Raw genomic sequence first — 27,043 nt, forward strand, 5'->3', positions numbered from 1 at the left:
GTGCAATCTAAGAGAGACAAGGGAGTGTTGATTAAATTTTGGTTACCAGAATCACTAAAAATATTTCAGAAAAGGCTGACATTAAAAAATTAATGACTTTTTAAAAACTTAAATGTTAACAGTTTTTAATTCATTTTAGTTTAATTGCATTAGATTGAAATAAATCTTAGATTTTCACTTGGTACCCCCCAGCCTAAAATTGGGGTTAAGGTCCTGCCGTAACCTTGAAAACTTCTGCATTCCGGATTCTGACTCTATGGATGAAATCAAAATTCAAACATCAGTAATAACAGTAGCAATGGTAGTGATGTTGATAGTCGTAGTAGAACAGTCACTTATGATATATATTTCAATTTTTTTTTTACTTTTCAGCACTTGTGGAATTCTGATAACTTCAAGAACCTTGAATTTAACATTAGAAATTTATTTGTGGTGAAAGAATATTTTTTGAGACAATCATTTCTTTTTGTTGCTAAGTTAAATTTTACGTTTGATGACACGTAGGTAGCGATGCTTCCCATTCTTTTTGAGGTCCGTGAACAAAGTCACCAAGTTTACTTCTTCATGGTCTATCATCGGTTCAAAAGTGAAATGCTGGAGCAGAATGGCAAAGAACAGGAACAATTCCATATCAGCCAATCCCTCTCCTGGACATGCGCTTTTCCCTGTTAAAAGAACAAAGAAGACAATTAGTTAATTGTCAATTAGTTAATTAATTAGTCCTTTGTTGAAATGGGAAGCTATAAAAATCAAATAAAAACATGCATATGTACACAATGTCTTTATGGAACCCAGAAAAAAGAAATGAGATGGTCATGATGTTTCATGAAATGGTTTTGAGGGAAACCCACTGAAACCACTTTGATGGCTGTACATGAAAAAGACTTAAAGAAACTCTTGTTGAAAGAAATGAGAAAGACTTAAGAAAACTATTCATAAAGTTTAACCTAGAGAGTGCAAAACTTACTCTGTTGTTTTAATATTTTTTAAAGAAAATATTGCTGTATGTCAATAGACAATACGAACCTAATGCAAGTAAATGGAGAAGAAACTCCATTTTCTGTTTTGAAACAAAGATTGTAATCATGAAATGAAAAGATATCTGCCACTTGGGAGAAATATTATGGCAGATAGTTTGATGTCCTTGGAACACCTTAGTAAATTGGATTTCAGCTTTTTACATTAAGTTCAAATCAAATACAAGACCAAGGGAACTGTAACCAGATCTCATATGTCTTCTTTGGGATCATAAATTCAACTACCAGAAGGAAGGGGTTGCTACATATTTGGTCCACAGCAATAAGAGAGTCACTAACCCTTCCCCTCAATTTCTCTACTCTCAGAGTAGGTGAGGAGCCTCTCCTGCCTGCTCATAGGGGGTAACAGAAACTAGATACAAGGATTAAGAAATAAATCATGGAACTTTTCTTTTATTTATGACAACTGGAACAAAATTATTTTAAGCTCAATAGTGGAAAGGTTCATCACTATTTACAATGAAGAAATAGTTGGTTAAGATGATGGAAATTCGTGGATTTGCTAAATTAACTTCTTTAGAGAAAAAAATAGTAGTTACATTTATTGCTGTCTGGAAACCTCTTATAAACCTTTTTATGAAGCAGAAAAAAATTACTTATGTTTTGTGGTTTCAGTGATTAGGAAAAAATGGATAATAGAAAAAGTGAACGTTTTTTGTAATCTTAGAGGAAGATAATTTTACAATCATATTTTAACAGGCTCAGACTTAACCCAGACAAGACCGAGTGGCTGTGGGTATTGCCTCCTAAAGACTATGTTGATTGTCCATCCTTGGTACTGGGGAGGGGGAGAAATTGTCCCCCTCAGAATGGGCTCGCAATTTGGGTGTCCTCCTAGACTCACAGCTAAGATTAGTGCAACATCTGTCAGCTGTGGCTAGGGGGACCTTTGCACAGGTTTGCCTGGTGCACCAACTGCGACCCTACTTGGATCAGGAGGCTCTCCTCACAGTCACTCATGCCCTTGTCACCTCACAGTTAGTTTATTGCAACACGCTCTACATGGGGCTACCCTTGAAAAGTGTTCGGAGACTACAGTTGGTCCAGAACACAGCCGCGTGAGCTGTCGTGGGTGCACCTAGGTACACCCATATTACACCAATTCTCCGCGAGCTGCACTGTCTCCCTATTGGTCTCCGGTCACAATTCAAGATGTTGGTTATTACCTTTAAAGCCCTACATGCCTCAGGGCCAGGTTATCTTCGAGACCGCCTTCTACCGCATAGCTCCCAGCCACTGGTAAGATCCCACAGAGTTGGTCTCCTCCGGGTCCCATCAGCTAAACAGTGCCGGCTGGCGGGCCCGCAGGGGAGGGCCTTCTCTGTGGCTGCCCCAGCTCTCTGGAACCAGTTACCTCCTGAGATCCGGACCATCCCCACCCTATTGGCCTTCCGAAAAGCGGTGAAGACCTGGCTCTTCCGGCAGGCCTGGGGCTGTTGATCTCACTGTTGCGATCTGGCAAGATCCGGCCATGAATGGTGTGAATGGGTTTTAATTGTTTTAAATGTTTTAATGTTTAATGTTTTAATATATGGTTTTTAAATGCATTGTAAGCTACCTTGAGTCTTCAGAGAAAGGCGGCATATAAGTTGAACAAATAAAGTTGAACAAATAATAAACAAAGAAAATTAAAAGCCTCAATTTCTTTTTATGCTTATTTAGGTATTCTTTTCTTTGTAGTTTGTGCTAGTTTTTATGCTCTCTTTAAAATGTTAAAGAAAAGAAACCATGGTAAAGGAAACTGGATCAGGAAAACAATAAAGAGGAAATATTAATCTCTCCCTATCATTGGCCCTATCATAATTCATATTTCTCTCCTTGATCTATGACTACTAGTGGCTTTTCTGGGGAAAAAAAGCCTTTGTTACATGAAGAGCTTAATTAGAAGCCACCTTGTCTCTTCTGGCTTCAAGAGATTGAACATTCTCCTTCATGATTCAATCAGATTCTCTCAATGATTTCCCCATTTACCTATGTATGTTCCTGGGATTCTCTTGAAATTAATACAGATACTGGGAAGGGCAGGCAGGAAGAAGAGCATCCATCATATAGGTGATGTAACAAGTTAGTACTTGTAATTTTGGACAAACCCTGAAGACCCCATACCATTAAATCAGCCATACCCCCTCTGTTACCTGCAGAGAAAGGCAGGTATCATTCTTCTGGAATTCACCCTTCTCATCCAAGAAATGACCTGGATCAAACTTCCCAGGATCTTCATAGCAGAGTGGATCAAAATGCACTGAAAACCATAATGGAAGAACACATGTGCCCTTTAAGGAGATAAGAAAGCATAGATAGCAGAGATGGATTTTCCCATAAAGGAACAGGCTGTTAATTCTTTCAAAAATGAGACTCCTTAGAAGGTACAGTATGAAAAAGTACCAATGATGCAATTTGCAAGATTGCACTCTACCTGGTGTTTGACCATTGTGAATTCACATATTTAAAGACCTTACAGAAAATTATGTTATTTGAAATGAAGAATATAACAAGATGTCTTTGTCTGCTATGTTTCATCTATGTAAACTGCATTTATTAAAACATACAACTTCAAATTACAAGTGGAATTCAAGGTAGTTCTTAAATTCTCAGGCTGCACTGTCATTGCCTAAATTAGCAAAACAATTGTAATCATCAGAAATTGGAGCAACATTATTAGAACTGCTAGAGCATTTTAAAGTTATCTATTCAACATCTTACTCCTTGTCTCCAACAGAAAAGAATTATTTTAGAAGTGCTCTCTAGTTATGTTAATATTGTGCTGCCTTGGCACATCAGCACCATTTTGATTTAGAGGCTTTAACACATTTCTGTATGGTGCTCTTTATCCAAAATGAGATTGGGGGATTAAAACCAATACAGAAGGTAAGGACAGACACAATGGCTGCATACTTAGCCCATTACAGTTGCTCACTGATAATGTTATATTCGGCCTTCACAATTCTGAGACAGATCTTCCTTTCAGCTTGATTTTTTCTTGCAGACATTTCATTATCAGATTATTAATGTCATCAGTGCTCCAAAGTGAAGAAATTAAGTTGGTTTGCTGTCTACAGTCTGGATTTGGGGAGATTTTTTTCCCTTGACTGTTACTTGAGTGTTGCTTAAAGGGTGTGTGATGGGAAGAATGTGCAAAGGGCTGTTGCCTCTTGCCTGGGCCTTTGATTGTTCCTTTGAATGATTTATTGATTAGGTTTATCGCTATATGTCTGTTGATGGTTAATTTCTCAGACAAACCTCTAGGAATTCTGTTGCATTCTGACTCCTCACTTGATCTAAGAAGTCTATAGCTTCCCATTTAAATAAATGGCATTTTTATACAATCACAGGAAAAATGTTAGCATGCCATAGTCACAAATCATTGGGAAAATGAAACATGTTTTTAACGGTATGTATACTGTTGAGAGAAATATCCATCTGGTTCAGTTCCAAGCAGGGAGAAAGATACTGGAAAGATGGTTTAATGGAACAGAACCATCAAGCACAATATCCTGGTGCAGCTGACTACGTGGAGTGGAGAGTGAGGGTTATTTATACCTTTTCTTGGGCCTTGCCCTTGAGCTTCCTGCTCCTGTGCAAGAAATGTGTTCTATTGGCTGCAGTCGGACTCCCATGGGGCCATGTGGGGTCATATCTGTCTGAATCAAGTTTGGTTGAAGCCTGGAGAGTGATGATGTAATGAAGAGGCTTGTGTTCTGAAAGGGTGTTGGGCAATTCCTATTATGGTTTAATGGCTCTGTCCTGGCTTGGATCTTGAGTGAGGGCTAATACCATTACCCTGAAGCTGAAGGTCTTTTGTTTTGTAGATAGGATGGCCTAGTCTTTCTAGGGCTATTAACAAAGATGGGGGCTGCTTTCCAAGAGCATGTTTTCTCATCCAGGGAAGTATAATATTCTGCCTTTTTATTAGTTCCTAAGATATTTCACTGTTCTGGTGGGTGTTAACTTTCTACAATACTAAATGGTTTTAATTAGAAACAAAAAATATAGCAACCAGTGCACCAGGGAAGCCTATTTAGACAGGATGTTCTCTGTTCAATCTTCAACTAGGTCTGTTTCCCAGAGACAAGACCTTTATCTTTGCAATGTTTTTCAGAAATGAATTGCTGCCAAATCCTTCTTAGATTGAGAGAGAGAGTGACTGGCCCAGGGTCACCCAGTTGGCTTTGTGCCTAAAGTGGGACTAGAACTCCCAGTCTCCTAATTCCTAACGTGGTGCTTCAGCCACTAGATCAACTCATTCCAACTCTCACTCTAGACCACTAGGCCACTAAAATGACTCTGCTTTCTGATTAATAAAAGGCAAATTCAGTACTCCCATAAACCATTATTAAGGCAGAATTATAGAATCCAAAGGAGGCAGGCTAAATTCATTAATCCATTTTACTGATACCTGTTCATCCTTTTGGCATTTTGGGGGAAGATTTCCAGAATTTTATTATGAATGAAAGTGATAAAAAGACAACTAAACATCCTCAGGTCTTTGGTGCAAGCAAAAAAGAATTAACTTTTATCGTTAAGAATCTTAATGGAATTCAGTGAATCTATCTCTGCCAAGTTGGAAATGTCTAGGACTAAGGGTGACATTTTCAAATAGAACATACTGTAAAAGTGGCCTAAAGGGGCCTAGAGTTCAAATGATGTTCACAAAATATAAGCAACAATTATTGCAGAAATGTGATTTTATTGCATTTATAGGTAAAGATCTGTATGCAAAGGGGATCCCCGATGTTCACTGATTTATCATACCTGAGGGATGAAGTGTCCTCTGAAATTCACATCCTGAGTTGTCATACGTGGGAAGTTCTCAATACCCGCTTGCAGATAACGTAAGATCTCATGAATAAGTGCTCTGGTATAAGCCATCTCCATCCTATCCTCCATGCAGGGGGCACAGTTTGCTCCCACAACCTCATCAATTTCCTGCTGGGCTTTTGCTATAATGAATCATATTTTGTTAAAGCAAATAATATTGTTTTTTAAAAACTATTCCAAAGTACTGTGATCGTTAAATATGGAACATCAAAGATGCACTTTAATTTCTTGCTTCCCAATTTCACAGCTCTGTGGGTTCATTCACATAGCAAGTTTGCCAAGCTTTGCTTGCTGATTGGGAAGAAAACAGATCAACATAAATGCACCTTTTCACCTTTTGCCCTTAAAGGATAAGGAAACAAGGCTGTCTATTTAGCTTCTTTGCCTGATACTGTAAGGGCACTGACTAGCAATTTTCTCTGGCTGGATGTAGAACTTCATTCAATCATTTCCCTGAAGCTACTCTTTTGCCTGCCTCCCTAGAGGAGAATTAACCTATTGACTCTTAGATGGCATCTCTTTAACTGAAACCTAGCAGTTATCCATATTTGTGTAATTCTGATGCAGCGGCTGCATTAATGTTCTTGGAGTCAGAGCTCAAGAAAGGGATTTTAGTGCACGAGAAAGACCTGTTTTCTGTTACAACCACACAGATTCTCCAAATGACAGCATATACAGTATACTGCTCTGATTATATAAATCTGTAGGAGAAGATAAACATGGCTATATTTCGAAGTTTTATGTGTACCGCTTTCAACGATACACCACACTTACAAAAGAAGTTATAAGAAGAGACAAACTGAGGATTCAGAGCTTCCTCAAGAGCAGTGATAGCCACTGGAAAAGCACTGGAACAGTCCAAGGACTGATTAGTTTGTCAAAAACCTTTTTTTTTTTCATTGTAATTTCAAAGAGTCACTGAACAAGTGGCTGTTAAACAAGGACCACCCGTATTCGAAATATGGGAAGCATTCTCAATCATTGTTAAAATTATTCCATCTATATATAATTTCAGCACAGTCTGCTGAACTAGGAAAATATTGGTGCATCCTTGTGATCCACAAATTATCACAGTAATTTTAGTCAAAATATTTCACATGCCTGATATAATAGAATAGCAGAGGTAGAAGGGACCATGGTGGTCTTCCAGTCCAACCCCTTCTCAAGCAGGAAACACTATATCATTTCAGACAAAGGATTGTCTAATCTCTTCTTTTAAAAAAACCTGCAGTGTTGGAGCATCCATGACTTCTGAAGGCAAGCCGTTCCACTGACTAATCATGGAGGCCTCTGAAACTCTGTCCATCATGACAGGCTGATTCTTGCTATATGTTCTTCTAAGCATGATCTACATGTGTATGCAAATCACCAAAGGCACATATTTAGCAGAACATTTGTATTAGATTTGTATTGTTTGAAGTCTCTTTAAAAACATTTATTTGGAAGGTTTGTCATTAGCATTTGGATTGTCACTCCAAATATTTGGAAGCATCATGGAAAAAGTGGCAGGAAAATGTCAACTTGCATTTCCAGGGTATCTAAGCATCTTTATCACCTCATATACTTTGGATATGTGGGAACTTGGCCAGAATGACAAGGCCAAATGAGATGGAACTGCCTGTGCTTTCTGTCCCAGCAAAGAAGAGCTGAAACACAGACATGACCAAGTCTTCAATACAGATTAAGGAAGAATCTTGTTCCTGTAAAATAAAATGGAAATCAAATAAAGAAGCAGAAATTTGTAATATGTAACCTTATCATCATGTCATTAAGTTATCCATCTACTTCTTCTCACTTTATTTTTCTGCTAGACCAATTTATAGGGTAGGCAGGATATAATCCAAGATAGACTCCTGCATATTCTCTATGTTAGTTTGAATGCCTAGTTCAATTTAAGAGATGTTTTGCTCAGGTGGATCCATGTTTAAATGAAAGAGAAACAGTTGGGATCCAAATGAGCTAGTTTGGTCTAGTGGTTAAAGCAGCAAGCTAGAAAGCAGGAGACCATTTTACCCAAGTTAGCCAAATTCTATTTTAGTGATGAAAGCCAGCTGAGTTATCTTGCCTAGTCATTTTCTCAAGCCCAACCCACCTCAAGCATTGTTGTTGTTGTTGTGAAAATAAGAAGAGGAAGGTGTGTTGCATATGTTCACTGCCTTGAGTTATTGCCTTTTATTATCCATTCTTTCTCTAGTAACTACCAGTAACCCAGCATTGTAATACAAAACTTTTCCTTTATCTCAGGTTTCGCAAGGAACCATCTCCCCCCAGTGCCTGTCACATGCACTGTGGCAGAAGAATCATTCTCCAAATACCATAAGCCAAGGAACTGCAGCTAGCCAAGTCTGGGAGATGAACCTTTTTTTGCTGTGGCTCCTGCCCTCTGGAACATCATTCATTTTGAGGTGAGATTCACCCCTACCCTCTTGGCCTTCCAAAAGGGTCTGAAAACCTGGCTCTGACAATTGGCTTGAGGGCCCAATGGAGGTATCTCATTCTGGAGGTGGTAGACAATTAGGAGAAGAACCCATCTCCATCCCATTTATCAGTTAGTCCTTTGTATTCACTTTGCTGTTAATTTTATTATTTTCACTTTCAGTGCTCAAATTCAGATTCTAACCTTTTATTTTTTTTTATTTTTTTTTTATAAATTTTTTATAGACATAAAACGTTAAAACAAACTAGACATAAACTAACTATACAATGAAATCAAGTCACATAACTTGAATTTTGAATTTTGAAAATAGAGCTACTTCGGTAATTATATATCAATATATCTATATGTATTATCTTTCATCTTGTATCAATGTTTATATAACGATATTTCCTTTTATTTCCTTATTTTTGTATTATTGGGTGGTAATCTCTTATTTCGTGTCTTTTTTGTCTAACCATTTGTACCATTCTTGCCAAATTAAGTAAAAATCTGTATCTTCTTTTCCTTGTATTTCTTTGGTCAATTTGTCCATTTCTGCACATTCCATAATTTTTTGTATTATTTTTTCTTCTGGTGGCGTGTTTTCCAATTTCCACATTTGTGCGAAGACGATTCTAGCTGCAGTTAGGATGTGTATTATCAAGTATTGTGTCTCTTTTTTATAGTCCTTTGTCAGTATACCTAATAGATAGGTTTCTGGTCTGAGGGGTACTTTTTGGGCGGTAATTTCTTCCAGCTGACTTTGAATTGTTTTCCAAAATTTTTTGACTTTGGGGCATGACCACCACATGTGGTAGTAGGTCCCCTTCTGTATTTTACACTTCCAACAGTTCTGATTAGTATTGGGAAACATCCTTGCCAGCCGTGCAGGGGGGAGATGCCACCTATAAAACATCTTGTACGTATTTTCTTTGTAGGGCACGGACATTGTCAGCTTAGTATTTACTTTCCATATTTTTTCCCAATTCTCTAGGTTAATATTATATCCAAAATTTTTGGCCCAAATAATCATATTTTCCTTCACCACTTCTTCTTCCAATTTGTATTTTAATAGATAATTATATATTTTAGTTATTAATTTGTCATCTGATTGCATTATAATTTTATCTAATTCATTTCTTTCTTTTTGGATTCCAAATTTTTCCATATCACTTTTATATCTTGATTTTATCTGTAAATACGGCCACCAGTCAATATCCGTGCCCTGTTGTCTCAGTTCCTCTCTTGTTTTCATATCTCCCTCTGTGTTCAACAATTCGTCATAGGTTTTCATCCTGTCTGTGTCCATTGTGTTCGGGTAGATTTGGGCCTCCATGGTTGATAGCCATCTTGGGATTTTGTCGTAGTGTTTTCTCCTTATTTCAGTCCAAATTTTTGCCAGTGCTCCTCTGATATAATGTCTCCTGAAGTGTTCATGTTGTCTGGGCTTTTCCTCCCATAGAAATGCGTGCCAGCCTTTTGACAAGTCAAATCCTTCTAGTGCTAGTGTTCTTTTATCTTTGAGTGTCATCCAATCCTTAATCCAAGTTAAAGCTGTTGCAGTATAATAGGTTTGCCAATCTGGTAGTCCCAGGCCACCCCTTTCTTTAGTGTCCTGCAGGTGTTTCAATTTAATCCTGGCTCTTTTTCCTTGCCATAAATACTTTAATATCATTTTGTCAAGGTCTTTGAAGTATGATTTTCCTGGGTTTATCGGTATTGTTCTAAATAGATATAGTATTTTTGGTAGAATTGTCATTTTAATTGAAGCGATTTTGCCTAGTAGTGATAATTTCAATTTACTCCATACCTCTAAGTCCTTCTGGATTTGTTTGGCCAATTTGATGTAATTGTCTTCTTTGAGGGATGATATCTTATTGGTGAGCCAGATTCCTAGATATTTTATTTTTGTTGTTGTTTGTATTCCTAATGTCTCTTCCAATTCTTTCTCCTGGGTTTTTGTCAAATTTTTGGTTAGTAGTTTTGTTTTTTGCCTGTTAATTCTCAATCCTGCCACTTCGCCATATTGATCTATCTTCCTTAGTAAATTCAGTCCTGATTGTTTTGGTCGTTCTAAAATGAATACTACATCGTCTGCGAATGCTTGTAATTTATACTCCTGGTTTTTTGTTCTTAATCCTTTTATTTCATTGTCGTTCCTAATTTCATTCAACAGTGGTTCCAATGCTAGTATATATAATATAGGAGAGAGGGGACATCCTTGTCTCACTCCCTTAGATATTTTAAATTGGTCTGTTGTCTCTCCGTTTATCCATATTTTTGCAGTTTGGTCTGAGTATATTGTTTTGATCATATTTAAAAATTTGTCGCCGGTTCCCATTCTTTCTAATTGCAGTATTAAGAATCCCCAGTTAAGATTGTCGAACGCCTTTTGTGCGTCAAGGAAGAGTAGGGCCATCTTTTCATTCGATTTTTGTTCATAATATTCCAGTATATTAATTATTGTTCTTGTGTTCTTGTTAATTTGCCTGTTTGGAATGAATCCATTTTGATCAGGATGGATGTAATTCACGATAATTTTCTTCATTCTCTGGGCCATAATTGATGTAAATAATTTATAGTCTACGTTTAGAAGCGATATAGGTCTGTAGTTTTTGGTTTGGGTGAGATCTGAGTCTTCTTTGGGTATCAGAGTGATAATTGTTTCACTCCATGATTTGGGAATTTTGGCTTCTAAGATTGCTTCATTTAGGACTTGTAATAAAATATCATCTATTGGCTGGTATTCGATTTTGTAAAATTCCGCTGGGATGCCGTCTGGACCTGGTGTTTTATTGTTGTTCAGCTTCTTCTTTGCTTCCATTAATTCTGACATCGATATTGGTTTGTTTAAGAGTTCTCTTTGAGTTTCCTTTATTTCTTGAATGTTGGATTTATTTATATACTCTTTCACTTTTTCCAATTGAATTTCTTCCTGTGCATATAATTCCTGGTAAAAATTTCTTACGATTCGCTTTTTTTCTTCGTCCATGTGCTGTAATTGTCCTTGTTCATCTTGTAGTTGGTGTATTATTTTTTTTCCTTTTCTTTCTTTAGTTTATAAGCCAACCAACGTCCTGTTTTATTTGCGAATTCAAATTGGTTTTGTTTTGCATTTTGATTTTCCTAGCTATTTCTGTTGTTGTTATTAAATTTATTTCATGTTTGATGAGATTTATTTTCCCCTTGATCTCTTTCTTGTCAGGTCTGTTCTGTAATTCTGCTTCCTGTTTTCTGAGCTCCGTCAATAAATCGTTTCTTCTTTGCTGTTTCTCTCTGTTTTTCTTCGCCTTAAATGAGATTGTTAATCCTCTTATATATGCCTTTGTAGTGTCCCATAGGACTTGCAATGATGTTTGTTCCCTGTTATTTATTTGGAAAAATATCTCCATCTCTTTCTTTATCATCTCTATGTATTCTTTATCTTTAATGATCTCTCTATCCATCATCCATCGTCCCCTTTTTGGCTGGCCTTTCCAGACTATTGTTATAGGACTGTGGTCCGCCCATATATTCGGTGTGATTTCAATTTCTTTTATATTTTCTCTTAATTCTGCAGTCATCCAGGCCATGTCTAGTCTGGACCAGGACTGATGGGGATTTGAATAATAAGTGTACTGTTTTTTAGTTTTATTCAGTTCTCTCCAGGCATCTTTCAATTGTAACTCTTGAATCATGTCCTTAAAGGTATCAGGTAGTGTCTTTTTCCTAGAGTTATTTTTTTTGTTACTTTGGTAGTCATAGTCCATGTCAACAATTGCATTATAGTCCCCTATTATACATAGATGTTCATAGTCTAATTCTTTAATTTTATCGTGTATCTTTTTAAAGTATTCTTTTTGGGTCCCGTTCGGGGCATATATTGATATCAATAACATATTTCGGGTCTCCATCTTAATATTTTTAATTGGTAAATGTGTTTTAATTGGGCCAAATTTATATATCTTTTAATTGTTTTTAATATTTGTTCTGCATGTTTTTTAATCTGGCTGTACACCGCCCTGAGTCCTTAGGGAGAAGGGCGGTATAGAAATCCAATATAAAATAAAAATAAGATAAATATCTATCATTAGTATCCTGCCATCTTCATCTGTGTAGATTTGTTTTGCCTGGATATGGCTTTTAATGTATACTGCGATACCTCTTTTTTTTTTGATCTGATAGTGAGGTGAATAGTGTTCCAAGTTTTCTGTTTTCTAGTAACTGTTGATGTTGTTTTTTGATATGTACTTCTTGTAGGTTGATAATATCTATGTCTAATTTTTGAAGTTTTCTGAAAGTGTATGTTCTTTTGGTTGGTAGATTAAGGCCGTTTATATTAATTGAAATTAATTTCAACTCTCGTCCCATTTCCTTTAGTTTTTCTTTATTAGTTTAAGTTTACTTGTGTTTCTTGTTACCATATGCGTTTTCTCCCTAGCCCCTTCTCTCTCCATCTTCTCCCTTTCCCTAGGCTCCTTCTCTTCCCTTCCTTTTTTTGTTTCCCCCGTGGGGTGTTCCTGGTTTACATTATCTGAATCACGTCTAGTTTCCTGTTCCTCTTCTATTATAAAGTGAGTATCAAAGAATTCTTGTGCCTTCTCTATCGTATCGATTTTATATTTTTTGTCGTCCCAAGATATTAAGATTCCCTCTGGCACCAGCCAGCGGAACATTATTTTGTGTTGAATCAGTAGGGTTGTCAAAAAGTTGTAGTTTTTTCTGTATTCTCTTATTCTTCTTGGAACTTGTTTTAGGGTTATTATTTCTTTCCCTTGGTAGCAGGGTTTTCCCTCTCTCATGGACGTGTAAATCTCTTCTTTTACAGTTTTACGTGCGAATCTAACATGTATTTCTTTAGGTAGTTTGTTCCTACAAGCATAGTTCGTATGGACTCTATATATTTCGTCAATTTCCCTACTAATATCGCTTTTTTCCTTTTGGGTAGCCTCTACTAATATATCTGTCATCAGGTCTCTTAGATCTTCTCCTTTTGTTTCTGCAATATTTTGAAATCGTAAGAAGAATGATGCTTTTTCTAATTCTAAATGGGTAATTGACTCTTCGAGTTCTCTATTTGACTCCATTTGATTTTGTTCGATATTGTCCATCTTTTTCTCCGTTAGAATCATTTTGGCTTCCATGTTTTGGATTCGTTCTTCGTTTTTGACTATGTTTTGTTGTATTCTCTCGATCTTATCGTCCATTTTTTTAATATTATCATTTATTTGTCCTACTTCTGATTTCAATTCCTCATGGTTCTTTTTTGTTTCTTCGTGGTTATTTGCAATTGTTTCTTGGGTTTTGTTCATCCCCTCCTGAATCATAGCTAGTATAGACTGTATATTCTGTATGCTGTGTGCACTGGCAGTTTTTTCTTTGTCTGTAGTTAACATCGTGTCTATGGTTTTTTGTTGTGCGGGTGAAGATTGTGTAGGTATTGGGTTTGTTGTTAATTTTTTCCCTGATTTAGTTATTGTTAGTGAAGATGTTGCCATCGTTGTCTTTTGTATTAATTTTCCCCAAATTTTCATATACTAATTGATTGGGGGTGGGTGGAATATCGTTATATAAGGATCAGGATAGTTAATTCGAAGGAGTTAGGGAGAAAAAACAGTATTTTAACAATTCATTCTTCTATTCTTGTCCCTAAACAGTATAATGCAATTAATACTTAAATACTGAATAATCACAATACTTAAATTCACTTTAAAATTAAACAATCTCTATATAACCTTTCTATGATAGATCAATGGGATTAAAGTTCTCTATAAATAATCTAAAGTATTCTATTGAGTTATATCACCGTTACCAATATATGCTACCTATATTAATTATTACAATTATTATTCCTTAATGATATCTATAACAATCTCTATGCAATGTCTATATTAATATCTAACTTTCTAGTCAATATGCAATATAATTCCACTTAATCAATATATTATTTTGCAATCTATATAATTATTTCAATAGGGTAGGAAACAGTAAGACAATAAGAAAAAGAAAAAATAATAATAATAATAATGTTAAATCAATTCCTTATTATGTATTATAATAATTTCAGATTTGATATTAATATTCTTTAAGCAAAGTTAAGTAAGTTTTAAAATAGATGAAATTTAGCAGTTTAATATTTAAAGTTCTCAAGTATATCACTCTCAGACCAATTGGGGTTGCTTCCTTCTCCTTTCCTTCTTCCTTCGTTCTTCAGTTCGCCCTCTTTACACTCAGCTGTCCCAGTTCTATTTCAATATCCTCTATTAAATCCGTAAGTAAATCAATTGTTCCAATAATCCTGTGTAGTTGGTTGTATCTCCTTTAGCAACAGCGTCAATGTATCTAATGTCTCACTACACGTCTTGTGTCTGTAGTTGAATTTGTTATTGTCGCTGGATACAAAGTGAAAGTTTCCTTCTCCAAATCCTCAGTCCGCCATTCGCTACTGTTCAGTTGGTTTCCTTCCGCTCACAACGATCTTAAAAAAGTCTCAGTTCTTTAGGTTTACTTTCTACAATCTTTCTCTTAAATAATCCTTTTTTCTTCTGTTAAGTCAAATTGTGTTATTTTAAGGTTATAATCCACCGCTTACTTGTAATCCTCTTTGTCTGTCACTCGTTCCTTTCGCCTGTCAAATCTGCGTTGTCATTGTGTGTATTGAGCTTCGCTCCGATCACTGTCTCTCGCCGCTTGCTTGACAATCTTGCCGCCACTTTCTGGAGTCCTATTCTCGCCAATATATTTAGGTCCTTATAATTATACCTTTATATCTCAATCTACTTAGTCTTTACCGATGTTTCTCTTGAATCTTCGCTTCCACACTTATCGGTTGACAGCGCTCCGGCCAGCCAAGATGGCTGGTTTTTTTCCTGGCTGGAATTAGGAGGGTTTCCTCTGAACCTTCAGGGTGATTGCTGTCACCCCGAGGTCCTAGAGAGTCCTCCTTTTTCTGTCGACCTCTCCGTGGTCGATAGTGCCAAAAACGGCTTCCAATCAAGAAAATTGGAGCTTCGGGGACGGAGCCTCATTCCCCTCGCTCCTTACACGCTGACGTCACCGCCGGAAGTCTCCAGATTCTAACCTTTTAATTGTTTTATTCTATTATTTAGGGCATTGTAAGCTGCCCAGAGTTGCTTGATAGTGAAATAGGGGGCATATAATTTTAATAAATAAATCTCTTCATGGAATAGAGCATCCATCTCCATCTTACAAACTGAGCTTTTGAAATCTTGCTCTGAAGTATTACATTCTGTTTACAGACTCTCTTCTCTCTGGTATCCCCTTCCATAACCCTTTTCCATTTTGCCAGAAGGAGGACACAGGAGGTTTTGCAGGGTCAATCTTACAAGGACAGGGACATTTTTTACCCTCTTCTGCTTTTTTTTACGAATAGAAAAATGAGTGGGAGTCCTCTGACAGAAGCACTTCTCCAGTTTCTACATTTTAATAAGGCCACCATGCAAAACTTCAAAGATCATACTACTGACATCTAGTGGGTAGGATTGAAATAAGAGATGCAACCCATGGTTCAGCTCCTAGCTTCATCCTAATATATGTGTGTACAGTTAATATCTCGGGTTTCTTCCCGTGTAATTGTAAATTGTAATTCCCCCCTTTTAAGGATATGTTTACAATTACACGGGAAGAAACCCGAGATATTAACTGTTCACACACACACACACACACACACACACACACACACACACACAGAGAGAGCGAGAGAGACATATATATATATATATTCTTACTTCTTCGTAGGATTTATGTGTGTTTTTCCTCTAGCCAGGTTTTTCCTACGTAACCAAGCTGCAGAAAAACCTTGGTTACATAGGAAAAACCTGGCTAGAGGAAAAACATATATATATATATGCAAGAACATATACAGATATATTCACTTTATTCTGCAGTGCCTCCTTACCAAAGAAATATAAAATATATTACTAAAGAAATATAAAATATATTACTAAAACCCTCAACATTTAACTTTGCAAAAGTGTTCCTCATAGGGAAATATGTTTTGAAGATATTTCAGATATCTGAAGAGATATCTTGGTAGAGATATCTCTAAGACATCTCAGCTGGACTAATTTGCAGAATGCATCCAAATTTTGGGATCCATGATATAAACATTGTCATAAACAATTTCCTGTGCTGATGTTTGACTGTGTTTTACAGTTCAGTGTCGGCATTTTTTAAGGCAGATGCATCTCTGGATATCTTCCTGAATTTTTAAGACGTTTTCAAGCGAAGGCAGTACATTAGACACTCTGCCATTGAAGACATTGAGGAAATTATTGCTCTTCCAGCCAAGTGCCATAGGTCAACAGAGGAGATTAGCAGTTGTCAGCTGCCACTATGAGAAATATATGAACAATTATTTATGAATGCCTCTTTGAAATAGGCAGTAGTTAAGAACTTAGAATAGTTAGCTGAAAAGCAGGGCTGAAGCTTTATGCATCTTCGATAACTCTGAAAATAATCACTGCTAAGTGGCAACATATGAACTAATCAGGAGCAAGAGAAATAATCATGTGAACAATGTGATTCTCACAAATACACCTTTTATGAGGTCACTTTAAAAATCCTCCCATTTTTGTAAGTTGAAAGGAACTAATTGAAGCTTCTTCCTCTTAAACAAAGTGAAAACCCTGCTTGTAGAAGCACATAAAGTCAACATACCACTCCAGGAGTGCTCAGGAAGAAACTATTAAATGCCTTAAAGATTTCCAATAGTTCAATGAAGTTTTTATCTTCATAAGAGAATCGATTTCCAAAGATCACATAGCACAAAACATTAGAAACAGAAGCTGTGATGGTTGGGAGTATGTCAAAGGGCTGACCTAAAACAGCAAAAAGAAAGTAGAAAAGAGATTGTGTGACCACATTTTGCATCCCCAAATCCTTCGTCCTAGTCATTTTGTTAATTTTCTTTATATTACATTCTATTTAGAGTCGTGGTGGCTCAGTGGTTAGAATGCAGTAAGGTAAAGGTTCCCCCAACACATGCGTGCTAATCATTTCTGGCTCTAGGGGACAGTGGTCATCTCCATTTCTAAACCGAAGAGCCAGCGCTGTCAGAAGATGTCTCCATGGCCATGTGGCCAGTATCAGTAGTGGGATTCAATTTTTTTTACTACTGGTTCTGTGGGCGTGGCTTGGTGGTCATGGCTGGTGGTCGTGTGACTGGGTGGGCATGGTTGGGTGGTCATGTGACTGGGTGGGCGTGGCCAAGTTGATGTCACTTTTTTGCCCTAATGACCTACAAAAAGAAGATATACCAAAAAATAGTTTATTATTTCATGCATTTAATACTTAAATAAAAATAAAAGAAGTAGATGAGGAGTGACTGGGTGGAGCAGGGTGGGGCAAGAGGGTGGGCGGGGTGGGGTGAGTGGGCAAGTGGATTGAGCAGCAACTGGGCAGGTGGGGGCAGGCAGTGACTGGGCGGGTGGGGTGAGCGGCGAGCCAGAGGCCATGGGAGGGGCCAGCCAGAGGTGGTATTTGTCCTTTCTCCAAACTACTCAAAATTTCCGCTACCAGTATGCCAGAACCAGTCCAAACTGGCTGAATTTCATTAAGCAATTATTCAGTTAATGTAATTGGTTAAACTGCTCTATGGCTGTATGGGGGAAAAAGATTGCTGTTGTTAAAGCATTCAATCACAGCTGCCTCTTCATGATCTAATGGATATTATTTCACTAGAATTGTCTTCATGAAACCTCAAGATCTGATGCAAGACCAGGGGTGAAATGTTCCTGGTTCGAACTGGATCGCCCAATCCGGTAGCAATGACGGCGGGTGGTTCGGAGAACCAGTAGCAAAAATCCCTGCCCACCCCCTATGGCCAGCTGAGTTGCGCGATCATCAGAGGCTTTTTTTTTTACTTTTAAAAGCATTTTTTCTTCAACTTCAGAAAAAATGCTTTTAAAAGTTAAAAAAAAAAGCCTCTGATGATCACGCGGCTCAGCTGGGATTGTCAGAGCCTTTTAAAATCATTTTTTCTACAACCTCTTCGGCTGATCTTCAGAGGCTTTTAAAAAGAATTTTTTTACAACCTCTTCGGCCGAAGAGGTTGTAGAAAAAATGCTTTTAAAAGTAAAAAAGAAAAGTTGGCCACGCCCACCCAGTCATATTACACCCACCACCACCAAGCCACACCCACGCAACCAGTAGTAACAAATTTTACATTTCACCACTGTACAAGACCCATTTGTTCCAAGGGTTAGCTGGACTAAGAAATGTAAAATGAAAACAAAACAAAAAACATTCTAGAAGGTGATGTTGGCAAAAGACTTCCCAAGACTTCTCAGGAAAACTGCAGAAATGCAGCTGCATTGAGTTTAACGTACTCAATAACATCTTTACTTTCTTTTTCCTAGCATTAGTAGTGAAGGTCCTAAGAGTACTGACACATTTCTATGTTTGGGGATATTTCTCTACCTTGAATGTGTGGCAATTTAGCCACTGCTAGAAGGCTGCAGAGCAAAGCCTGGCTTGTGGTTATTGCCCCAGCAGTAATGAGTCCATACACATTATTCACAAGACCTTCAGGAGTGTAGACATCCTCAGATGGATTCTGCTCCTAAAAAGAACACAGAAAGTAAAACAGAAGAATAAAAATTCTACTTGGAATTGAAATAAAGTAATTCATGAAACCCTTTGTAGTGCCTCTTTCAATTAAGGGAAACGTAATTTAACCATCCTGACTTTAGAATATGAAAAAGATCTTCGAATTGAAGGTATTTCTGTATCAACATTTGATGCAGAGGAAGGAACAATTTGCTTGTCTGGTAACATTTAAATTAGCACAGAAAGCAAATTTCTATACATGCTCACTTTTAGAAGACTTATGTTATTAAAAAAATAGTAGCCTTCATTTCTAATGCTTGGCCTTGGAGAATGATATGGATAACTTTAGCAACCATTATGCCTGCAATAGGATTACCTGCCAACAAATGGACAGGAAGGGAATGTCCAAAAGTAAACAAAAAAGACGGGAGAATAAATATTTTCATATTACTTCAAATGGGACAGACTCAGTGGTGAAATTCAATTTTTTTTACTACTGGTTCTGTGGGTGTGACTTGGTGGGCATGGTGTGGCTTAGTGGGCGTGGCTTTGTAGACACGGCAGGGGAAGGATACTGCAAAATCCCCATTCCCTCCCCACTCTGCGACCAGCCAGAGGTTGTATTTGCTGATTCTCTATATCCCTATATCCATAAAGTGTTTTGCTGGTTGATGAATTTGCTTGACATGTGTTCTCTTGGATAATGCATCCAGCATAATATTTCACTACCTTTGAGCAAACTTGTAATTTTATGAATTTATAACTACCCCATTAATACTTCCTAGTATTTTGTATCTCTCAGTTCATGCAACCACATTAAGATCTTAGTACTTCTGAGCAAACTTGTAATTTTATGAAGCCAAATACTGGATAGAAAAGAGGGAGAAACAGCTTGAAATTTTCTTGTGTGCACTTTTCTTTTTGCTTCTGAACAATATTGCAAAAATGAAAGAGAGGGGCACTCACTCCCTATTTAAGTTTGTCTTTATTTTGTGCACTTAAGTGCAGAGGATTTGAGATTCAGTGTAGAATCTAGTGTTCACATAATACAACAAACCCTTTCCAATTTTTTTTTAACTTTTTGTGGTATCCATTTCCTCCACCACACAAAGAGCTTCCTCCTGCACCCTCTCAGACATTCTTTTCTTCCCCATCCCAAAATCTCGCAAAGTGGACAGTGTGAACTGCCACAGTTCCTTCCGTTTCTTCTCATCAATATTGGTCATAACTGAAACCAAAGACACAGGAAACAGATCACAATGTGATATCAGTTCTCAAATTTTGCAGAACGGCAAAAAAAATCATGCATTACACTTTTCCTCTCCACTTTTAAAGTAAACAAGCCTTCATGCTTGAATTGCTAGTTAGCTGAACTGCACAATTTTCATCTTTCCATTCTTGATTTCTGCCATATTAAAAGACCAATGAATGAAGTTGTAGAAGTAATGTCACAGGTTTCTGTAAGTGTGGTATGGTTGAGGAACAAATCCCTACACCAGACATGGAGAGAATTGTATACTGAGATGCCATTTTCAGTGAGCCAAAAAATTTTGGAGTTGCTTCAGGTCGGATATTTTTGTGCAGTAGAGTTGTCCCTAATAAAAAGAACACAGTTTCAAGCTATGTTTGCTAGAGTATGAGCCAATAAGTCACTGCCAAATATTAGTAGCTGCATAGATCTTCTCTACAGCAATCTGGTCCTAACACAGTATTTGCTGCCATTGTAACCAAATCCATCGTCTCCTTCCTTTCATCTTTCCCACAATTACAATTCTCACTAGAAAGTTAGGCCTTCACACAAACTGTCTGAAATATGAGAAATTGGTCATCTGCGCTTCAATGATAACTCTGAGTGTTCTCTTTCTTTTTTTTTATTGAAAAAGTTTTTCAAATACAGATTTTCCCCCCTTTTTTCCCCCTCCTCCCTAACCCCCACTCACCCTCCCCTCCCCCTGTGGCTTCTCCAAAATAAAACCCAGATTAATAACAGATTATATAATACTTTACTATCCTTTTACTCCACCCCCCATATGCTAACCATTTCTTTCTAACAATATTATTATATCCCCCCTATACTATACATTTCAGAGCAACATTCAGCTGTAAGATTATATAATAAATCCTAATTTGGCAATTTCAATTCATAATCTACCCATTTCCTCCTCCCCCATACATATGATATCCATATGATATCTTCTGTAATGTCTTTCAACTGGATTATTAATTATCACCCATGATAGGGTAACATCAAGTTCTAGTTCCAACAGTATGTTCAGTATCTTCAATTACCATCTGCACCCATCAATAATAAGTGTTTTCGTATATAAAAAACCAACCGAGTGACTTTATATTTATATTCCATATAGTATCTTCTGTAATGTCTTTCATCTAGATTATTAATTTCAACCACCGTGTTAGGGTAACAACCAGATCTTCTACATGCCCCAATTCCATAGTTCTCTTGCCTCGTAGCTCAACATATACGTAATCCATTTGTCGAAGAGTCCAAAAATAGAAAGTTCCAATCCACTCAATTAAAGGCCATCTTCCACATCCCAAAAGCACAGCACTGCAGAGATCTGTCATTCTTCTCAAAATAGTATAAACCAATACTTTGCCTCAGCTATATTTTCATGTATATTTAATTGTCTCTTAAGTAACTGGCATTAGACTGTTGTTTAGTCTAATTTTTTTTAGTTTTGTAGAACTTGCTTCTTCTTTTCTTAACTTTTTGTGGTTTAGATCTCCATCCTGGTTGCCTTTCTAGAACTTGTATATCAGCTGATTGATTTCCATGCTGGTCTGTAACTTGATAAAACATCACATTAAGATCCGAAGCCGCCTCTTTTGTATTTATAGGTAATCCAACTATAACCTCTGAAGGAGAATCCAAAAGCGGCTCATCCAAAAAGGCCTCTGTAACTTGTTGTTTTTCCATTACCTCCATCTCCATCTGCTTAGCCTGGGTTTCAATCTCTTGTTGGTTTTGCTTTTCTTTATTCCCCTCGTGTGTTCCTGACACTGATGGCATACATGGAGATGTTGAATCCATTTTAAGAACCTTGTAATAAAATTCTTCCGCTTTTTCAACAGTATTTAGTTGATATCTTTCTCCTTGATATCTCAATATTATACCAACTGGAGCATCCCACCTAAATCCCACCTACCTGAGATGTTTTGTTTCTTTAGCTCAGTCACCAAAAATCCAAAATCCTTTCTATCTTTTAACATCTTGGACGGCAGCTCTTTATATATCCAAATCTTCCTTCCATGCATTTCAAGAGTGGAGTTAAAAGACTTTTTGTCAGGTATGCTTCCTTCAGTATTCAGGAAAGAAAAACCCAAACTCAAGCATTTTGAAGAATTTGGTACTTTTACTGAATATGAAATGATTAACAACCCAGGTAAAGCTGGAAGTGAGCAAAACGCGCGAAATGCATCTACTAAGCATCTCTCCCCCCCCTTGTCCATATATCATCAGCCAATCCAAAGGTCTTCCAAAGGTCAGGTGGCATCACGTCTGGCAGCGTCATTCATCAGGAATGTAGGGCAGTTGGTCAGCCGTCCCCTTTGAAGAATCACTTTCGTTTCTCATGAAGACACATCCTACAAGGAAAAAACAAATCTTGCATCTCCCCACCCCTCGTCCTATAACTAATCCCTCCCCCGTTTCTTATGGCAGCTGAAGCAGGCAAAAGCTGAGGCTGACACTTTTGCACAATATCGTTTCTTATTCCCTTATCAGTAAAGTAAATCATCACATCTCTAGGCAACTGCCTTTGCTTTGCCACCCAAGAATTTTCTCTGTAGGCCTTATCAATCTTACAGGATACCTCTTCAGGACTAACCTTTAAAATCACAGCCAGAACTTCAGCAGACATCTTTCTCAAATCTTCTCTTTTATTTTCCTGTATTCCCCTAATTCTGACCGCAAATTCCATGAATCTGAACTGCATCATTATGACTTCATTTTCAATCCTTTGTTTTATATTATCTGCATTGTAAGTCTTGTAGTCAGCTTCCTTTAATTTTTTAGACTCTACTTCTGAGCTTTTTTCTTGAATCATTGTTAAATCATTTTCAATTCTTTGTATTTTATTATCCAAATTATGAATCTTATAATCAACTTCCTTCATTTTAGACTCTATTTCTAAATTGATATCTTTATTCATCTTTATAATTGTTTCTAAGAAACTTTTCATATGTTGCTTCAGGTTATCATACTTTTGTTGAACCAACTCTTTAATTTCCTGTCTAAATTTTTCAAGGTTCTGGTTCACAATCTCATCATGTCTTGCCATCTCCTCCAATACAAATTCCTTTAGGTCTTTAAAGCCATTCTTCTGCATCTGCAAGCTCAAAACTTTTCATGTGGTTTATAAATGGGGGAGCCCCCCCCCCAGCTTGATTATCTGGCTTTGTCAGTTTTAATGCCATCCTGCCCCACAGATTTTTTTTTTCCCTTTATGGAAAAAGACTTCTCTCCAAACAATATCAATATCAAGTCTCTAAGAAGAAAGAAGCATGAAATAAGAATTTTTCTCTTCACTTCTAGCCAGCGCTATTGTTTCAGTTACTTTGTAACATATTAAACTATTCAAACGGAAGGACTTTCACTTTCGGCTTTCTTCTCAAGCCTCAGCCAGTCGCCATTTTAAACTTTCTTTTTTCCCCTTTTCACTCTTCTTTACTTTTAAAATCAGTCTTAGGGTTGTTAGAAATACTTGCAATTTAGGATCCCAGATCCGGATTTCATCCTACTTATTCAGACGATCTGTTAGTTTCATTAGTTGGTCTGGTCCCATCGCCTGGCTCTGCAAAGCGCAGAGTTCTCCCAAAGCCCGGAGCAGTGGTGAGCGAAAATAGGGAGCCTCATCCTGCTTCCTCCCCAGGAGTAAAAAAAACTCTGGGGACTTCGCAGAGGGCTCTACCTGCCCTTGCCGGCTCTGTCTCACATTTCCTTAAGGAAACAGAGTTTTTCGAGCCGCCTTTCAGCTGTAAAGGCAGCTCTTTACGGGCGACAGGACTGGCGGTCTCAAAAGACCGTCTGGTGGCGACGGAAGCCAAACCGGAAGCCTGAGTGTTCTCTTTCTTAATTATCCAGTTGTTTGATGTCTTGGCTATCCATAATATTCCCTGGAGTCTTCTCTAACATTAAAATTCAAAGATGTTAATATTCATTTTGTCCTATTTCTTCAAAGTCCAAAATGAAGGTACATGAAATTAACTTTCAACATTAGTCCACATAACAGGACCCAAAGTGTCTTTTTTGAAAAATGTTTTGTGAGGACCAGTTTAAGGTGAGATTATATTTTCTTGCAAGTAAACAACAACCTGAGCAGACTTCAGGAGTGAAAGTAAAATGGTGAAAAAACATTTCCTCCCACTTCATGAAGCATAACAAAATCAACATCTTTACAAAACCTCCCTTCAAATGAAACATTCATAGCTATCAGTAAGAAAAACAAGAAAATAAACCTTTATTTTGGAATAGTCGCCTCTTCAAAGGCATTTCAGTTCGCCCACTAAATTCTTCTGCATGATCCATCAAAGCATCTTTTACAATCTCATATCCGTAAAGAGCAACCATTGGTTTTGATCCGATCCAGACAGTAAATATAGGTCCATATTTTGCAGCAAGCTAAAGGTAGAATTAGATGAAATTTCACTTAATTAGGCATTTTTGTGTGAAATTATTCTAAAGTATGCTTCAAATACTTCTTAAATTTTATAAAGACAGACCTCCAGCATATTCAAGCAAAAGTTCAATAACTTTTAATGCTCAAAGAATACAACAATATGATTATGTTCCATTACATGGCTTATATCTTCTAGTTAATGAGTGACAGTGTTATGTTGGCCTTCATGGATATCTGTGGATTAGTGAATCTATCTTGCAGAGAATAGCATGAACTGCTTCAGGTAAAACTCTGCTTTGGTTGCATTTCTGATGTACTAGCCCCAAAGTAATAAAATGCAGCAGTTCTCTTTTTACCAGTACATGAAATGTTATATTTTACAAAGGTAAAACTGAGCCTGATAATCCAATCTAGTCTTTCTTTAGCTTGCTAAAAATCTATGTGAAATCTAACAAACATATCCAAGACCAATAAAGCATTCAAATGCCTATATACTACCGTGCTCCCTAAAAATAAGATGAGGTCTTATATTAATTTTTGCTCCAAAATTATATTATGCCATCACTGAAACTTGGTGGGAATAAACTCATGACTGGAATGTACTAATGGAAGGATACAAACTACTAAAAAGAATTAGACCTAACAAAAGAGGAGGTACAGTTGCATTATATATAAAAGATCAATATATCTCTACAGAAATACATAAAACCAAGGATGATAACCTCCTAGAATCCAAATGGGTCAATATAAAAGGAAAAAAAGAATGACATTGCTATAGGCATATACTACAGGCCAACCAACCAAGTAGAAGAAATAGATGAATTCTTTGTTAATCAATTAACAAATGTTAATATACCACAGTAGTAATTGGAGAGTTTAACTAACTTGATATCAACTGAGAGACAAATTCTGCAGCAAGTGGGAGATCGAACAGATTCCTAACCAAAGTTAGCCAACAACTTTGTCATCCAAAAGGTAGAGGAGGGAACTAGAGGAAAAGTAAAATGAAGACCCAGATTGTTGGGGGCAATATGCAGACTCTGTAAATCACTTTGAGAGGGGTGTAAAGCACTGTGAAGCGACATATAAGTTTAAGTGCTATTGCTATTGCTATACTGGACCCAATTCTTACAAATAGAGAAGAAGTGACAGAGGGAGTTAAAGTTGCCTGAACCTGGCTCAGAACAGTAACTGTGAGAGGGATCTTGGAGTCGTAGTGGACAATCACTTAAACATGGGCCAGCAGTGTGCACCTGCAGCCCAAAAAGCTAATACAATCCTTTGTTGTATAAACAGAGGCAAAGAATCAAAATATTAGTATAGTAATATAAAAATATTAGTACTACTTTATAAATCCTTAGTAAGACCACACCTGCAATACTGCATCCAGTTTTGGTCACCACCAGAGGTGGGTTTCAGCAGGTTCTGACCAGTTCTGGAGAACCGGTAGTAACAATGTTGACTGCCCCCCCCCCAATCTATTCTCTGCCTCCCAAGTCCCAGCTGATCGGGAGGAAATGGAGATTTTACAGTATCCTTCCCCTGCCATGCCCACCAAGTCACGCCCATCAAGACATGCCATGCCCACTAAGACATGCCCACAGAACCAATAGTAAAAAAAACCCCACCTCTGGCCACCACATTACAAAAATGATGTTAAGACCTTAGAAAAAGTGCAAAGATCAACAACTAAGATCATTAAGAGCCTGGAAGCAAAACCATCTTCAAAAAAAGGGATGGGGAGAACAGATCCAGGGAACTACAGAGCAATCAGCCTAACATTACTACCTGGGAAGATACTGGAAAAAATAATTTAAAAAAAAAACAGATTTGTGAACATCTAGGAACAAATACAGTTATAACTAGTAGCCACCATAGGTTTGTTAAAAACAGATCATGCCAAACAAATCTCATTTCATTCTTTGACAAAGTGACTAAATTAGTAGACCAGTGAAATGCACGGGACATACTGTAGCATACTTGAAGCTAAAAAAATGTAGACAACATCACCACCAGATAGATTTGTAGCTGGATAACAAATCACACTCATCGTGTACACCTCAATGTAACTACTTCTCTATGGGGGGGGAGGGAGAGGAACCCCAAGGTTCTGTTTTAGGCCCAGTACCCTTCAACATTTTCAAAAACAGTTTAGATGCTTCTTCCCATTTGCTTGCTGTCTTGACTGCTTTTCTTTGTTCAGCTATTTTGATGGTTTCAACTTAAATCCATTTGTACTTTTTCTCTGACTTCTTATATGGCATATGTTGAATTTCCTGTGACAACTCATCAGGCATCTTCCCAGCAGTGTCCAGTTGTTCAAACCTATTTTTCACCTTAATTGTATATGTAGAAGGGATTTTGGTGACATCAAATATCTTTGGAGAAGTACAATAGTTAGTTAATCTTACCTTTTTATGGGATTTAATCAGAGGTAGTACATCTCCCTGAAAGAGGTTCCCCAAAATAGGCCATGGAGTAGGTCTAGGGGGCAGCTGCCCTTTTCTCTTGTACAATTGGAAATATGAGAAAAGGGTGAAAATTATAGAATGAAGAAGAAAAGCTACTGTCCATGTCAGCTCCAT

At 37.2% G+C, this 27,043-nt stretch overlaps 1 protein-coding gene across 1 annotated transcript; it reads right to left on the bottom strand.

Moving 5' to 3' along the window:
- Positions 1-403: 403 nt before the first annotated feature.
- LOC117676597 (cytochrome P450 2C20-like) lies at positions 404-27,043 on the bottom strand. The gene is given in 9 exon segments (XM_087885163.1): positions 404-665; positions 3,173-3,190; positions 3,193-3,310; positions 5,790-5,977; positions 7,420-7,608; positions 16,926-17,090; positions 19,898-20,047; positions 24,298-24,460; positions 26,870-27,043. Coding segments are annotated over 9 exon segments (1,353 nt in total). The 3' UTR covers positions 404-477.

Source organism: Pantherophis guttatus, chromosome 2 (assembly GCF_059756535.1).
Source record: "Pantherophis guttatus breed Tessera chromosome 2, ASM5975653v1, whole genome shotgun sequence".
NCBI lineage: Eukaryota > Metazoa > Chordata > Lepidosauria > Squamata > Colubridae > Pantherophis > Pantherophis guttatus.